Genomic DNA, 18,021 nt, shown 5'->3' on the forward strand with positions numbered 1-18,021 from the left:
CAGACGCTTTTGTCCAAAGCGACTTACAAGTCAGCTGGGGCCACTACTTTTACATATGGGTGGCCCCAGCGGGAATCGAACCCACGACGCTTGGCGTTGCAAGCGCCATGCTCTACCGACTGAGCCACTCAGGATGTGCATGCTATCATGATTACGAATAATCCTATATGAATCTTGAATAAGGATGAGTCAAAACATTACAGAGGCATAAATATCATCCCCCCCAACCCCAAAATGCTAGCCTCACCTGTTAATGTAATGGTGAGAAGTTATTATGTCATGGAGGTATGATTTTTGTGTGTATGTAACGTTCTCACTCATTTCTTATTCACGATTCATTCAGCACTATCCGTAATCATGGAAGCATCCACATTAATGTAGAAGTGTTTAGAAACATATTATATTCTTATTTATAATACAAGTGACTCCAAAATGACACACTACATTATTTACCATTCATTTGTATTGGGCACAAAAGAATCTGAAACACAACCAAAACAAACAGCAAATGCATTCAACAAGTTTGTAGTCACAAGCTTGATCTAGTCACAAGCTTGATGTAGTCATTACTTGATTTGAATATGGGACCAAATACTTAACTTTTTACTACTTGAATACACATAAGAGAATTTGTCCCTATACTTTTGGTCCCCTAAAATGGGGAACTATGTACATGTTGTAATTTCTAAACGGTTCGCCCGATATGGACGAACATACCTTCAAATTAAGTAAAGCTTACAGTAGGTATCATTTCAAATCCAAAGTGCTGGAGTACAGAGCCAACACAACAAAAAATGTGTCACAGTCCCAATACCTTTGGAGCTCACTGTAGGTACAACAGATGAAAGGGGAAGATGCAAGCAGTCTATTGTAATACCTTGATGTTCCTAAACAGACTTCCTACAGTCACTGATATCTTTCTTTGAATGGGCGTCGCACGTCAGCCTAATGAGTCCAAACTTTTCACAGAAGATGTATGTAAAAAAAAAATATTTAAAAAATGAAAAATTGGAATGTCTGACTGTTTTGCTGCTCATGATATTTTAATAAAACATTGGTTATAGGCTACTGTGTGCCTACGCTGGCAAAGTATATGTCATAACCAATTGCGTTACCACTAATACCAGCTTTTAGCGAGTCTTAAATATCACCAGTAGCGCTGCATGAAGTTGGCGGCCATTTTTTAAGGACACATCTCAAATATTTACACCCCTCCCACCTCAGCGCAAGCGAGCTGATATAAGACAGGTAAATTACCAACCCTGGAGCCAGGTTTGGAAAATAGCAGTACCAGTCAAAAGTTTGAACACACCTACTCATTCCAGGTTTTTTTTTTTTTTTTTTTACTATTTTCCACATTGTAGAATAATAGTGAAGAGTGTTAAACAAATCAAAATATTTTATATTTGAGGTTCTTCAAAACCTTGATGACAGCTTTGCCCACTCTTGGCATTCTCTCAACCAGCTTCACGAGGTAGTCACCTGGAATGCATTTCAATTAACAGGTGTGCCTTGTTAAAGGTTAATTTGTGGAATTTCTTTCCTTCTTAATGCGTTTGAGCCAATCAGTTGTGTTATAACAAGGTCGGGGGGTATACAGAATATAGACCTATTTGGTAAAATACCATATGGCAAGAACAGATCAAATTAGAAAAGAGAAACGGCAGTCCATCATTACTTTAAGACATGAAGGTCAGTCAATCCGAGAATGCCAAGAGTGGGCAAAGCTGTCATCAAAGCAAAGGGTGGCTACTTTGAAGAACCTCAGATCTCAAATATATTTTGATTTGTTTAACAGTTTTTTGGTCACTATGTGATCCCATATGTATTATTTCATAGTTGTGATCACTTCACTATTATTCTACAATGTTGGAAATAGCAAAAATAAAGAAAAACGCTTGAATGAGTAGATGTGTACAAACTTTTGACTGGTACTGTATGTGGATGAAAGAGAGAATGCAGAGAAACAGGTGAGCTATTCTAAGTAAAAAAAAAAAGATGTGTAAGTGCACTTGCCACACCTGCAGTAAACGTCATATGGGACCAGCCCCAATGACCAAATTCCAATTCCAACTTACTCACCTGCCTACAGTGTAAATATATATATATATGCCATACATATACGCCAAATGTGCCAAGCCAACAGGACTACATAGAAGAACGAACGGGTGAATGCACAGAAACAGGTGAGCTCATCTTACACATTTGGTTGTAGAATACAAAATGTAAAATGTCAATGAATACAAAATGTCAGATGTAAATCAAGCCAGTTTTGAATAAGGGCATAATGATATTCATGTTTGCTCCTAGATTTTAATGGACAAGGAGCTTCTGACAATGGGGAATCAAATGAAGGTTCTTGTGGTTCTTCTGTGGATGTTGAGTATGGACTTTATCCACTTTGGATGATTGTGTTACTATTTTACATATACATTTCATTTAGCTGATCTTGATTCCCTCCCCCCGGCGGTGGCAGCATGACACAACAGTGAGGCTTTAAGCACTTAAATAGAATACACAATCTCATATTTTGAGGCCATAGGGCTTTACAGGAATTGCTCGTGCTCGGTTTTCAACCTCTCTGTCTATTCCCTGCAGCCATTTATACCACTCCAGCCACCACATCAACAACCCCTGGTGAGTATACATTACCTCCAATAACTGATTTTTATCCACTTCCTCTCTGACTGACTGAATTGTAACTGACTGAAACCATCTCTCATCTTAATGAGATGTTATGTTATATATGTAGCCTGGAAAATGCGTTATCGCTAAGAGCCGTTTTAGGTGGGTCTTAAATGTCCTAACTTGTGCTGCCTGAAATTGGCACTTTGGCAGATGTTTTTAAGAACACACCTCAGACATTGCCATACCTCCCACCTTAGTGCAAACAAGCTGATGGTATACAGGTAAAAATAAAAACGTCCTAAAATAACTCACACACTTCAATTCAATTTATATTGTGTTAATATCACTGGATAAGTAGTTATTTTGGAACAGAACTGTTTTCATCCATTTTATAGTTTTATTCTCGGATTCCATGCATGGCTTACTTCACAGGACTTTCCATAAAGCTTGTATACACATTTTTAGATAGACACACATTCTCTTGAGGTAAGAAACTATTTAGATTAGACCTACAACCTACAACTTTCCCTTTAATCACTCAGCGTGGAGTGGGTGTGGCATATAAAATTATTCAATTGTTATTAGATAGTGGTTTCATCAAAGCACCAGCCATTGCAACTGCTTAACATGAGTTTCTGACCTTGTATTTTCATCTAAAGTCAGCTTGGCTGAAATCCAGGTGCTGATATCACACTATAGGTTTCCAATCAAAATTCTTCTTCTAATTCCTATGGCAAATGTGGAGCATTTATTTTCAATATTCTCTATTTTATGTCAGTGTGTGACATCACTCCTGTCAACAACAAAATAGTGGGAGGTCAAGATGCCCCTGCATGAAGTTGGCCCTGGCAGGCAAGCCTCCAAGAATCTGGCAGCCACGTTTGTGGTGGGTCCCTCGTCAACAAGGAGTGGGTGATGTCTGCAGCCCACTGCTTCTCCAGGTGAGTTAGCGTGAGATACAGGGAACATAAAGTTTCTAGCACAAAGGAATATGTAAAAAAAAAAATAATAATTGTAATGCAGCTGAAATAAGTTGTTCAAAATGTAATTGTCCATTCATTATGTGTTAATCTTCTATTTTGTAACTTTGATGTGTCTTTTTTTTTCTTCAACAAAGCGCAAGCCCAAACGGTTGGAGCATTATCCTTGGTCGACGGAACCAGCAGGGCAGTAACCCCAACGAAGTGTCCACAACTGTGGATGAGATCATTTTACATCCAGCTTACAATGGAAGCACACATGACAACGACATCGCTCTGCTCAGACTCTCCTCACCAGTTAACTTCACTGATTACATCTTTCCCATCTGTCTGGCAGCAAGTGACAGTGTTTTCTACCACTGAGAGCTGGGTGACTGGCTGGGACAATGCCAATGAAGGAGGTGAGGACACGTTAATTATCCATTGTAGGAGATGTTGATGAGATGATGTCTTATGTGAAACAGTATCCCCAATGGCCACAAGTGCACATTGATTTGTATTGTTATTATTACAATTGAAATTGACAATTTAACGATCTCCCATTACTAGTCTTTTGTTTCCTTCAGATCCCCTACCCCCACCCCAGACTCTGCAAGAAGTGGAGGTTCCAGTTGTGGGGAACACGGAGTGTGACTGCCTGAATGGGGTCGGCTCAATCACAGACAACATGCTCTGTGCTGGTGTTCTGGAAGGGAGCAAGGACTCGTCAGGTAAAGTCCATGCTAACCTATCTTCTTGTTCTCCTTGGCCTAGTTTTTCTAAAGTTTTCTGATTTAATTTCGGGAATCAGATAGTATTAAATGCATGGAAATAGTATTCATAGGGCCTCCTGAGTGGTGCAGTGGTCTAAGGCACTGCATCCCAGTGTTACAGCGGCACTACAGCCAGGGGTTCGGCTCTTAGCCGTGACCGGGAGTCCCATAGGGCGGCTCACAGTTGGCCCAGCGTCGTCTGGGTTAGGGGAGGATTTGGCCAGAGGGGCTTTACTTGTCTCATAGCGTTTTAGCAACTCCTTGTGGTGGGCTGGGCACCTGCAGGCTGACTTCACTCGGCAGTTGAACGGTGTTTCCTCTGACACATTGGTGCAGCTGGCTTCCGGGTTAAGCGAGCGGGTGTTAAGAAGTGCAGCTTAGCGGGTCATGTTTCTGAGGACGAATGACTCGACCTTCGCCTCTCCCGAGCCCGTTGGGGAGTTGCAGCAATGAGACAAGATCATAATCACGGAATTATGGAGAAAAAGGGGGTTAAAATAAAAAAAGAAATATAATTAATAGAACAGGCGTCCCCATTCAAGTCAAAGATACACCCATCCTATTTATTCTGTTTCTATGCATGAAATCTGATCAGATAACTTTTGTAGAACTGTGCCCTTGTAACAGTATAACTTTAGACCGTCCCCTCGCCCATACCCGGGCGCGAACCAGGGACCCTCTGCACACATCAACAACAGTCACCCACGAAGCATCGTTACCCATCGCTCCACAAAAGCCGCGGCCCTTGCAGAGCAAGGGGAACCACTACTTCAAGGTCTCAGAGCAAGTGACGTCACCGATTGAAACGCTATTTAGCGCGCACCGCTAACTAAGCTAGCCGTTTCACATCCGTTACACCCTGTTCCAATCCATTTCCTAGAGCCTGCCTTCTTTTAATTACTTTGAGAGACTTACCTTGCTCTATCTTCTCAGGGTGACTCAGGAGATCCAATTGTGGTTGAACAGAACTCCGTCTGGGTCCAGTCTGGTGTTGTTAGTTGGGGTTATGGCTGCGCTCGGCCTAATCTCCCTGGGGTCTACACCAGTGTCCAGTTACCAGTCCTGGATCAACTCCCAGATCAGCACCGACCAGCCAGGCATTGTGGAGTTTAAATCCAGTGAGGAAGATGCTGACAGCAGTTACATCTGTCCTACTGTCGACCCCACTGACACAGATTCAATTTTTGATAATGGGCAGAGTTTGTTCGGCTCCCTTTATATGCTGAGCGCCTGGTTCATTATGGTGTTTCTTACCATTTAAGGAATTGATTCCTACAATCAAGGGCGGGGTTTTATTGGCAGCCTGAGTCCATGTACTATTCGTTCGGCAGATTTTTCTTTCATAGTAAAGGCTGATGTGCCCTGGGAAAACAAGAGTGGGGAAGGAGGTAGCCTAATGCCTAAAGTTCTATCCAGTGTATGTTCAATTACGTCTTTGAGTTACCCCAGATCTGCTCCCCTTCTCCCTGGGCGCATCTTCCTGGGTGAGTGTTGTTTTCAATGGGCATTACTATTGTATTGATTTATTTGTGAAGATGGACAACTTGAAATATATATTTACCTATTCATTTAAGGGACAATAAGAGATTCAAACAAACACACACCCTGCTTTGGTTAACAGCTGAGGGATAGGGCTGGAGAAATGTAACTCAAATTCATAGACAGAGCTTTAGGTGCAAGGAGTGACTGATGGCTTTAACAATGTTTTGTAAGGTTTACAATGTTGCTTTACAATGATTTTGTTTACAGACAATAGAGTAAAACATGCTTATATTTTCGCTTTTGATGAAGTAAGACAGTTGCACTAAGGTCATGAGGAATTTTAAGTTGTATTGTTCTAGAATGAATGGCTATATATCTTTAAAGACGCACTCCAGTCTCCTTTTCATTTTTCATTACTTAACAAAAGTCAAATCTCAGTAGGTGGTCCAGGTATCCTCATGACATGGCAAAAGGGGGAGTCAGATGACGTCCAGTAAACCCATCAGACCAACTTATTTAATGGCCAACTCTCGAAGTTTGCAGTTGTGTCAAAAAAAACAGAAAAATTGCTGGAGAGTGTCTTATCATTTAAGTCTAAAAATGGTTGTACCATTCACAGATTGCCCATTTAATATTTAACAAATCACATATCCTTTTGCTTTGAAAGCTGTATAACAATGCAAAATTAAAGATCTTTATGGCCTAGTGGTTAATGGCGCAGCCCCCAGAGCACACGTTGTGTCGGCGTGGGTACTGCCTACATGACACATGTTGTCTCTTGTCTTTCCTGTCTCCTCTTTCTATCTTCCCTATCAATAAAGCATGGGTAACACTATATTTTAATCAGGTTCACATATTAACCAACCCTGAAGAAGGCGCTGCGTTACCGAAATGTTGGTTATGAGGTTTACCCATTCAATTGTTGGGCGCATACATAGTGCGACTTTCTTTATTTGTTATTATACAAAGCACACATTTTAACCACTACTAAGTAGTTTCTAAGTTTGTATGTACTCTACCAGTCAACTTTGGACACACCTACTCATTCCAGGTTTATTTCCCAACTATTTTCTACATTGTAGAAAATATATAGTAATATATATATATATAGTAGCCATCCTTTGCCTTGATGACAGCTTTGCACACTTGGCATTCTCTCAACCAGCTTCACTAAAGGACACCATTAATAATAAGAATTGCTTGGAGCAAGAAACACGAGCAATTGACATTAGACCAGTGGAAATCTGTCCTTTTGTCTGATGAGTCCAAATTTGAGATTTTTGGTTCCAACCCCTGTGTCTTTGTGAGACGCAGAGTAGGTGAATGGATTAACTCCGCATGTGTGGTTCCCACCTTGAAGCATGGAGGAGGTGTGATGTTGTGGCATTGCTTTGCTGGTGACACTCAGTGATTTTATTTAAAATTCAAGGCTACAGCATTCTGTAGCGATACTCCATCCCATCTGGTTTTTGCTTAGTGGGACGATCATTTGTTTTTCAACAGGACAAGACCCAACACACCTCCAGGCTGTGTAAGGGCTATTTGACCAAGAAGGAGAGTAATTGAGTGCTGCATCAGATTACCTGGCCTCCACAATCATCCAACCTCAACCCAATTGAGATGGTTTGGGATGAGTTGGACCGCAGAGTGAAGGAAAAGCAGCCAACAAGTGCTTAGCATATGTGGGTACTCCTTCAAGACTGTTGGAAAAGCATTTCAGGTGAAGCTGGTTGAGAGAATGCCAAGAGTGTGAAAAGCTATCATCAATGCAAAGGGTGGCTACTTTGAAGAATCTAAAATATATTTTGATTTGGTTGAGACTTTTTTGCTCACTACATTATTCCATGTGTTATTTCATATTTTTGATGTCTTCAATATTTTTCTACAATGTGGAAGGTAGTAAAAATAAAGAAAAAAAACTGGTACTGTAAATAGTTAATAAGGCCGTTATTATGCAATATAAGCCATATATTAGGCATTATTTGATGGTTTAAATATTCATGACTGTTGTGTTACTGGACATTCCTTAATAGCATCATTTTAATAAGCTGTATTATTACAGGCGGTAAGTCTCCAGAGAATATTGATTAAATACAATTAAAACATAAAAGCATTAAAAAAACTAAAAAGCATTACAATATGAAACATTTTCTTTGCACTTGCTTTCTCTTGGAAATGCAATATTTTGAATTAAATGTCCCCCTGTACAGTGTGGGCTTATACTTAAGGCCTTTGTAGTGCTTATTTGACACATTATGAACCTTGCTTTATTTGAAAGGATTTGATAATTTGTTAGAATTGGGGAAAACCTGACAGCTACAGGGCCATAAAATATGTAGTTGTTGATATGTGAGTGAGTGGGACACCTTCTACCTCAAACACCTGTTTTGCAGAGCCATACCATTTGGTCATTGAGGTTTCTACCAAAAGCATGTGTCCATTTTCAAGCATTTATATAATATCACAAAATGGAATAGAAGCAGATAAGAATTATGGGTAAAGTAGTCATTCTTCGGTTTCCAAATTGGCCTACAAATAAATACATCATATGCGTTGTGACAGCACGGGACCTTGCACTTATTTTGAGCAAAAGAAATTGCAGAAAAATGCTAAATTCTTGTAGGAGGCGATCCTGGTTCTGTTTTTTGGCTTAAATTAAATTATTAATGATTTGCTATGCGTACGGTGTGCCACTAGTATATAATATAATAAAGTAAGCCACAAACCTCTGACGGGGTCTTATTTTTTAGCAAAAAAAAATGTTGTCCATTGGCCACAATATATTGCATTGTCTGTTTTTTCTGTTGTTGTTTTTTTTCTTAGTTTTGGGAATTTTGTATCTATGGGAAACAGTGATGTCATAAAGCATACTCCTAAAGGGAAACTGTCGAATAACTGCACTACCCATAATGCTTGTTGACTGAACATTCCAAATTACCATGGCAATTATGCATCACAGTAGTAATGAGAACAGGACATTTCCTGAAGTAAATGTGTGTGCTTGCTAGTTTTGAGTATTTATGGTTGTGAAATAGTAGTAGCAGTGGTAGTCACGGCAGTGGTAATGGTAGTAGTAGTATTGGTAATAATAGGGTTTTCATAGGCTATGGATTAGTTATAGTGACATACTGTAGAGGTGCTTTGTAGGTGTGGAGTTATTATAGTGGGATAGTATAGTAGGCTACAGTGAGTGCTATAGCATCATAAGCGATATAATGTGTTTTTTTAGCTCTCAAATATTTTAGTTTGAACATTCTGAAAGGGCTGTGGCAGTGATAGTTTGGAATGTTAGAGCCTGCACTCCACCATTGAAATGAATGGGGACACAAAAAGCTGTTCAACCACAGCTTTATAGTTTATGAAATATGAATGGTAGCAAAAATCTGTGTTGAAGCAACCTAAGTTGAGTCAGTCTGCACATTTCAACCTTGTAAAAAAGTGGAAACGCTTCAAGAGCAGTGGCGAATCAAAATGTTGCCTTGGAAGTCTCTGGAACTTTTATCCATATTTTTAAACAGTTATATTTCAAAAAGTACAAACAGCATCAACATTCTTTTGACGAGCAATCTAAGTTGAGTTGGTTTGGTGTTTGTAAAGGTTCAAAAGCAGTGGCGAATCCAACCACTTCCCATTCAAGCATATGGAGCTTTTATGCACATTTAAAACCGTTACAGTTCAAAAAGTTAAAATGGTATCACAAAGCTTTAAACAAGCAGCAGTTGGTAGCTTTTATGGTCTTGGTACTAATGTTGGCAATGGAAGACAACTTATGAGAAGTATTAATCATTTCTAAAGTCGGCTTGGCTTTCAGCAAGCATACCTAATGAATACTTTGAGAAAACATAGTAAAACCAGAATGTCTTTAGGTAAGGAGCCATTGCCTCACATTGTATTTGTCTCAGCTTTGAGCAGGTGAAAGGTCACATCCAGAACTACTTACAGAGCCTAGAGAAGAACATCTTGGAGAGGGAGGATCACACTGAGCTCTACCTGCTCTTTGTCAACTGCTTCCAGGTTACACAGACCTCTACAATATTACTTTACACATTAATGACATTCACATTTATATTGTAGTCATTAAGCAGATGGTCTTATCCAGAGCGACTTACAGTTAGTGCATTCATCTTAAATGCCCAGTGCAGTCAAAAATAAGTTTTTCCTGTGAGTTGTGTCACATTCTACAACAGCTGATTAAACTAACACTGTAAAGTGTGAGGGTTAGTTCAATAAAAGAAAGAGTGTTATTTTTTTATTTATTTTTTTGGGGGGGGGGGTTGATTGATCGATTGACTGATTGACTGTTTCTTGTATGCTAGGATTCCCTGCAGTGTTCTGGAAGTTTAGTGATGGAGGAGGGGAGAGAGCAGCAGAGGAAACTGCAGGAGGACACACTGTTCCTTTGTAGGCTAGCCAGGAAGCAGATCCCTGGAAGACTGGAGGACCCAGCTGAGTTCCTGCTGAGCATGGCTCGTCTGAGGCTCTGCCTGGGCACCGCTGCCCACCTGCTACAGAAGGCTGTGGCCCAGGGTGAGTAATATAGCAGACTGGGGATTTATTGTCACTTAAATCGTAGATTGAGCCTTTTAATCATCATTTACATAGCCTAGACTGTAGTACCATTTATTCAACTGGAAGCATTGTGAATATTTGTGAATATAGGTCACTTCATTGTATTTAGTCTCTTAAATGTTTTTTTTTTAAAGTATACATATTTTTTATATATTTTTTTTGCATGCATGTTTTTATGCTCCATCTGTTACATAGTTGAAATTCTGTTATTAAATATGAAGTACATTTCCAGATACTGCTGGTGGGGCAGGTGATGATGTGGAGGCTCAGTACCTGTCTCAGGTGAAGGCAGTGTGTGAGTACGGAGGTAACGACTGGTTCAGAGTGTTCCTGCTGAGAGCGGTCAATAGACAGGCGGGGATAGACTGTGTCCTGGCCCTAATGCACAGATCCTCATCCTGGGGATGGGCCTTCCCTTCAGACGTCCTCCGACTCCAGGTACTACCAGACTGGATATTATATTATTTCTAGTTAATTTCAGTGGAATTCTTTGCTATTCCATCTAGTTGAGGAAGCCTATTATGATCTCCTCTTGCATTAACCATGGTGACAGACATCCTTGAGAAAACAACATAACAATAATGAGGTACCTGCAAGATGCGAGGTTGATCATGATCATCCTATCAAATTAAATTAATAATAAATATTTGTTGGCCAAATGCTGTCCACACTTTATAGGCCCTTACACATCCTACTTTCACATGTTGTTTTTCACAGAGGCTGATTCCAGCAGAGGTGGACCGGTTCCTGTGCTGTGGTCCGTCATACCAGGCCCTGAGGGATGGGGTGACTCAGGCCCTGCTAGATGCTCATACTGACCCCCTCCGGACAACGCTGCAGGTCAGCGTCCTTACCACACATCCCTGGAACATAGAGATGTAGTTTATCACAGTGTTCTAAAAAATAGTGTTTTAATGGTGTTACCCTCTTTACGTTGTACGTCTTTTTGATAAAAGCGTCTGCAAAATGACAAAAATGTTCTTTGTAATGTCAAAGCTGCGACATTGGAGAAAGACACAAACAAGCTAAGGGGGACAGTCAATAAGATTGAAACCTAAGTCAATTAACTTAAAAAGGAGAACATCATTCTGAGAGAAGCCTTACTTGACATACAGACTAGATCCATTAGAAAGAATATTTTTAATTAATATTTTTTTTACTTTTTAATGGTACGTTTACAAACATATATTTTAATAAATAGAATTGAAACGTGTCTCATTATGGTAAGTGGTGAAATAAGTTTAGCCAGTTATAATTGTTATAGCTTATATATAATAAGAAAAGATGAATAGTATTTACCTGGCTAAAAGAGAAGGAATATAATATCTATTGTTTACAGGAAACTCATTCAACAATTTTAGATTAAGTTTTGTGGAAAAAGGACTGGGGGGCAAAATATATTTCTCCCATGGGCAAAGAAATTCAAAAAGGGTGATGATATTAATTAAGAGTCATTTTGATCCAAATGTGCAAATTGTCCAAACAGATCATCAAGGTAGTTGGATTATTTTAAATATGTTATTGGACAATAAACAGACATGGCTTATTAACCTATACGGTCCAAATAATGAATCTTCTTTGAAAATATATATAAGAATTTATCAACACTACAAGCAACACTTGACTCTTATTATTTTGGTGAGGGATTTTAATACGGTTTTAAATACCTCTATGGACCATAAAGGAAATCACACTACAAACTATCACCCTCAGGCTCTTAAGGAAATCATGAATGTCATGGATATATTGGAATTAGTGGATATATGGAGGCTTAAATACCCTGACATTTACATTTACATTTAAGTCATTTAGCAGACGCTCTTATCCAGAGCGACTTACAAATTGGTGAATTCACCTTCTGACATCCAGTGCAACAGCCACTTTACAATAGTGCATCTAAATCATTTAAGGGGGGGGGGGGGGTGAGAAGGATTACTTATCCTTATCCTGACCTAGTGAGATACACATGACGAAGGCTTAATCAAGCTAGTCGTCTTGATGATTACTTTCTTTTGTCATTCTCTTTAGCACCAAAAGTTTAAAAAAGTGTTGATAGGGGACAGAATGTGGTCGGATCATCACATTGGCATATATATTACTCTTACAGAATTTCCACGTGGGCGAGGATATTGGAAATGTAATCAAAGCCTACTGGATGATAACTTGTTTATAACTAGGACTATAACTAGGACAGAATAATTTATAACTGACTTTTTCCAACATAACATAGGTACAGCAGATCCCCTTATTGTATGGAACACTTTTAAATATGCCTTTAGAGGCCATGCAATTCAGTACTCATCTATAAAACAAAGCAATTTAGATCAAAAGAGTCCATATTAACAAAGGAAATCGAAGGACTAACAGAAAAGTTAGATAGCAATAAAAACTGTACCGTAGAAGCACAGAATAAAGTTAGAGGAAAAACAAAAAGAAATGGAGGAACTTTTTCAAGAAAGATTCAGTGTAATATATTTTAACTGGATGGAATATGGGGAAAAATACACCAAATAGTTTTTCAATCTTCAACATAGAAATGCTACCAATTTTTGGTTACAAATGATGGAGTTACGCATGATTAGCCAAATTATATTTTGAATTAGGAAGTAAAGTACTTTAAGAATATCTTTTTATTTCATCCCCACTAACCGGAGCTAATTGTATGGATTTTTTCCCTATTAATAATGTCAAAATACATCTGTACAGAAAGACTCATATGAAGGCCAAATTACAGAGGAGGAACTTCTTGATGCAATTGAAGCCTTTAAGGCTGGGAAAACTCCAGGGCTGGATGGCATACCAGTGGAAGTATACCAACCTTTTTTTATATATACTCAGAGCATGTTTTAACCACCTATATAAATGATAGATTATCGGACATGCAACAAGAAGATCTGATTTCATTATTATTGAAACAGGATCCAAGTGGTATATATAAAGATCCAGTCCATTTAAAAAATAGAGGTCTCTTACACATCAGTGTTGTGATGCAAAGATTCTAGCTAAATGCTTGGTGCATAGATTGAAAAGGTATTGTCAGATATTATTAATCCTAATCAGACAGGTTTTTTTACATGGACAATACATTAGAGATAATGTAAGACAAGTACTGGAAACAATATAATACTATGAAATATCGGGGATACCAGGCCTGGTTTTCATAGCTGATTTTGAAAAGGCTTTTGATAAAGTACGACTGGCGTTTATATATAGATGCCTAGAATATTTCTATTTTGGAGAATCTCTTATAAAATGGGTTAAAGTTATGTATAGTAATCCTATGTGTAAAATAGCAAATAATGGCTACATCTCAGAAAGTTTTAAACTATCAAGAGAAGTAAAACAAGGTTGTCCACTATCGTCATATCTATTTATTATTGCCATAGAAATGTTAGCTGTTAAAATTGGATTCAATAATAATATTAAGGGATTAGAAATCCGTGGCTTAAAAACAAAGGTGTCATTGTACGTTGATGATTCATGTTTTTCTTTTAAAACCACAATTAGAATCCACCCACAGCCTTATAGAGGATCTAGATACTTTTGCTAACCTCTCTGGATTAAAACCAAATTATGATAAGAAATGCGTACTGCGTATTGCGTACTGGATCACAAAAAAAACAACTTTTACGTTACTGTGTAGTTTACCAATAAAATGGTCTGACGGGGATGTGGACATACTCAGTATACAAATCCCAAAAGAAAGAAATTATTTCACTCCAATACATGTTTATAGAAAGTTAGCAAAAATAGATAAGATCTTGCTACCATGGAAAGGAAAATACCTGTCTATTTGTGGAAAAATCACTTTAGTCATATCACAGTTTACCTATTTGCTTATGGTTTTGCCTACACCAAGTGACCTGCTTTTTAAATTATATGAACAAAAATATTCAGGGCAAAATGAAAAGGGCCTATTTATATAACGAATATGTATTCGATATACAGTTGTCAGAAGTTTACATACACCTTAGCCAAATACATTTAAACTCAGTTTTTTACAATTCCTGACATTTAATCCGAGTAAAAATTCTCTGTCTTAGGTCAGTTAGTATCACCACTTTATTTTCAGAATGTGAAATGTCAGGATAATAGTAGAGAGAATGATTTACTTGAGCTTTTATTTCTTTCATCGCATTCCCAGTGAGTCAGAAGTTACATACACTCAAATAGTATTTGGTAGCATTGCCTTTAAATTGTTTAACTTAGGTCAAACGTTTTGGGTAGCTTTCCACAAGCTTCCCACAATAGGTTGGGTGAATTTTGGCCCCCATTCCCCCTGACAGAGCTGGTGTAACTGTGTCAGGTTTGTAGGCCTCCTTGCTCGCACACACTTTTTCAGTTCTGCCCACAAATTTTCTATAGGATTGAAGTCAGGGCTTTGTGATGGCCACTCTAATACCTTGACTTTGTTGTCCTTAAGCCATTTTGCTACAATTTTGGAAGTATGCTTGGGATCATTCTCCATTTGGAAGACCCATTTGCGACCAAGCGTAAACTTCCTGACTGATGTCTTGAGATGTTGCTTCAATATATCCACATCATTTTGCCTCCTCATGAAGCCATCTATTTTGTGAAGTGCACCTGTCCCTCCTGCTGCAAAGCACTCCCACAACATGATGCTGCCGCCCCCATGCGTCACGGTTGGGATGGTGTTCTTTGGCTTGCAAGCCTCCCCCTTTTTCCTCCAAACATAACGATGAACATTATGGCCAAACAGTTATATTTTTGTTTCATCAGACAAGAGGACACCAAAAGGTACGATCTTTGTCCCCATGTGCAGTTGCAAACCGTAGTTTTTTCTGGCGGTTTTGGAGCAGTGGCTTCTTTCCTTGCTGAGCGGCCTTTTCTCTGAGGTCTTGGCTGAATTCTTTTGATTTTCCCATGATGTCAAGCAAAGAGCCATTGAGTTTGAAGGTTAGTCCTTGAAATACATCCACAGGTTCTCCTCCAATTGACTCAAATGATGCCAATTAGCCTATCAGAATCTTCTAAAGCCATTACATTTTTTTGTAATTTTCCAAGCTGTTTAATGGCACAGTGAACTTTGTGTATGTAAACCTCTGACCCACTGGAATTTTGATACAGTGAATTATAAGTTAAATAATCTGTCTGTAAACAATTTTTGGAAAAATGACTTGTGTCATGCACATGTCCTAACCGACTTGCCAAAACTATAGTTTGTTAACAACAAATATGTGGAGTAGTTGAAAAACAAGTTTTAATGACTCCAACTTAAGTGTATGTAAACTTCTGACTTCAACTGTATATATTTACCCCCAAAAATATATGGGGGATTGGAAATGATGCAGACAATTACATTGATGGAAGCAACAATCTTTCCGCAATATTAAAGCTGATCGACCTCTGGTGCATTCAAGATAATCACTGACTGACTGTGTTCTGTTTTTTTTCTAGAATCTGAGCTGCTCCAGAGCTTCAGCCCAAGTTCTCCTAGTCCTGGCTTTGTTCAGACAGGTCACCTGTCGCTTCGCATCACCTGATTTCAAAATTCACCCCACTCCACAGGTGACCATTCTCAATTTATAGTAAACTCTAGGCGATTTCCTGGACACAGATTATGCCTAGTCCTGGACTAGAAAGCATTCTAAATGGAGATTCTCCATCGAACGTTCTTATTAGTCCAGGACTAAGGTCAATCTGTGTCTGGGAAATTGTCCCTTATTGTTATAAACTCATGTGGTATGAAATGTATTTTTTCCCCTGCCTTCTCCTTACAGGAGACAAGGAAACTGGATGACTTCCTGAAACACAGCCTACCAGGTGAATTCAGAGAGCTCTGCACAGCGCTGTTATCAAATCAGATAGGTGGACTCCAGATCTCCCAGATTGTCCCACCTCAACGGCGCCTCCTTTTGGAGCTCCTGGTCCATGCATACGCTGTGCTCCTCAGTGGGACTACACTGCTGGCTCCACTCCACCAGATAGCCTCCCAGCCTCAAAATATGACGGTGAGGCACTCTTTTCTCTGATACACTGAATCCCAAATTAACCCCCAGCCCCTACCCCCTTGGCACTTGTGACTAAGGGGTAAGGGATATCTCTACAAGTGGGGTAGGGGCTGGGGTTGATACTGTAATAAGATCATTGAGGCGAATAACCAGTTGTCCCACAGGGCTCCTATTTGCCCACCATGCCAGATGATCACACTAGTGAGGCACGACAGTGGATGACTAAAGAGAACAACATCAAGATGTATTGTAAGTATTTGCTGGCAAATGTATTCTTGTATTGCATTTGACATCATCATCACTTGATGATATGCAGTATTACTTAATCGTTTTACTATTTTGATTGCAGTTTGTGCCAACGGTCATGCGTGTTTTGTTGGAGAGGTGAGAGATATTTTCTTGTTTATTTTGTAGGTATCTCATTTAGCAGTTTCTTCCTATAAATTTGACTCTGTTCTTCTTCTTTATCTTAGTGCGGGAAACCAGTGGCAAAATCCAAATGCCTTGACTGCGGTGTTCCAGTTGGTGGTGTTGGTCATAACCCAGTTGATGGATTTACTGCTGCTAAACAAAGGTCCTTTGCTTAACCGTCTCTCCCAATATACAACTGAGAAATCTAGTTTATGAGTTAATGCCACATTGACCTTTGACCTCTGTGTGTGAATTTAGTGTGGGGGATCAGACCAGGACTGGTCATATTTTGGGAGAGGCTTATCGAAGGGCTGAGGCCCCAGAGAGACAGATGTCACCAGCCCAGTCCAGTATCCTTCGGCTGCTCAACCACCTGGCCATGCTGCAAGGGACCATCAAAAACTACCAGGTAAGGCCCGACCAATATCTCAAGCTAACATCAAGTAGTTGGAATAGGCATCACAAGAAACCTGTGCTCGGAAGTACATTGATCACTTCTGGACAATATCTCAAGGAATTATCAACTGTTGAAATGGGCATAAAGCCATTATGTTGGTTAAGTTAACTGCGTGAGAAAAAATAATGTTTCTTTGTCTGTGCAGGCAGTCAGTCAGATGGTCCATCCTGGTGTCCAAGATGTCCTGGGGTTCATGTGGAGCCACCTTGAGAAGGACATGGAGGTGCTGGGTCGGACACTGGATCAGAACATGGACAACACGGCTGTTATAATTCATCTGGTTCTCCAAGCCTGTCTGGAGTTCACTGCAGGTGATTACACTTTTCTTCCATGCTGTTTTAATAAATAGTTCCTACAAATAGTTTTACAAATATTATATAAAAAATATAAATAAAATGTTCCCCACAATTCTTACAAAGAAATGTCTAAAATATTGTCATGTAATGGTTGCACATCAGAGTATTTGAGTGAGTTTGTGACTTCAGCTGAACCAGGTTATCGCCACACAAGACCTGACCTGTCCTCTCGACATGGACGGGAACAGTGGGAGAAACTGGTCTGTGATGCAGTTATCAACCCAATAATCCAGGTATGGTCCAACTGGGATTAGTTTAGGCTTCTGGTAACACTTTATTTGAAGGTTTGCAGGGTACGTACATAAGGACTTCATAACACAGTCATACAGTATTCATGGTGAAGGACTATACTGATTTGGGACACTAAACTACGTCCAATATTTTTATTGTACCTATTAACCCACCCATTTGATC

The 18,021-nt window shown here is 39.3% G+C and overlaps 1 protein-coding gene across 9 annotated transcripts in view; it reads left to right on the forward strand.

Moving 5' to 3' along the window:
• The window catches only part of rnf213b (ring finger protein 213b), a 77,918-nt gene that overhangs the window by 53,152 nt on the left and 6,745 nt on the right, over positions 1 to 18,021 (forward strand). For 3 of the 9 annotated variants that reach the window (XM_064933701.1, XM_064933702.1, XM_064933703.1), the window contains exons 42-53: positions 9,745 to 9,856; positions 10,159 to 10,369; positions 10,644 to 10,849; positions 11,129 to 11,251; positions 15,830 to 15,940; positions 16,153 to 16,383; positions 16,548 to 16,632; positions 16,733 to 16,767; positions 16,857 to 16,957; positions 17,053 to 17,203; positions 17,397 to 17,562; positions 17,737 to 17,840. In XM_064933701.1, the coding sequence (XP_064789773.1) occupies positions 9,745 to 9,856; positions 10,159 to 10,369; positions 10,644 to 10,849; positions 11,129 to 11,251; positions 15,830 to 15,940; positions 16,153 to 16,383; positions 16,548 to 16,632; positions 16,733 to 16,767; positions 16,857 to 16,957; positions 17,053 to 17,203; positions 17,397 to 17,562; positions 17,737 to 17,840 (1,636 nt within the window). Of the gene's footprint in view, positions 1 to 2,139; positions 2,187 to 2,310; positions 2,489 to 2,598; positions 2,638 to 3,406; positions 3,570 to 3,745; positions 4,010 to 4,157; positions 4,319 to 5,293; positions 8,070 to 9,744; positions 9,857 to 10,158; positions 10,370 to 10,643; positions 10,850 to 11,128; positions 11,252 to 15,829; positions 15,941 to 16,152; positions 16,384 to 16,547; positions 16,633 to 16,732; positions 16,768 to 16,856; positions 16,958 to 17,052; positions 17,204 to 17,396; positions 17,563 to 17,736; positions 17,841 to 18,021 lie in introns of those variants that run through there. The other 6 variants (XR_010451365.1, XR_010451367.1, XR_010451368.1 and 3 more) reach the window with 6 other exon arrangements.

Source organism: Oncorhynchus masou, chromosome 24 (genome assembly GCF_036934945.1).
Source record: "Oncorhynchus masou masou isolate Uvic2021 chromosome 24, UVic_Omas_1.1, whole genome shotgun sequence".
NCBI lineage: Eukaryota > Metazoa > Chordata > Actinopteri > Salmoniformes > Salmonidae > Oncorhynchus > Oncorhynchus masou.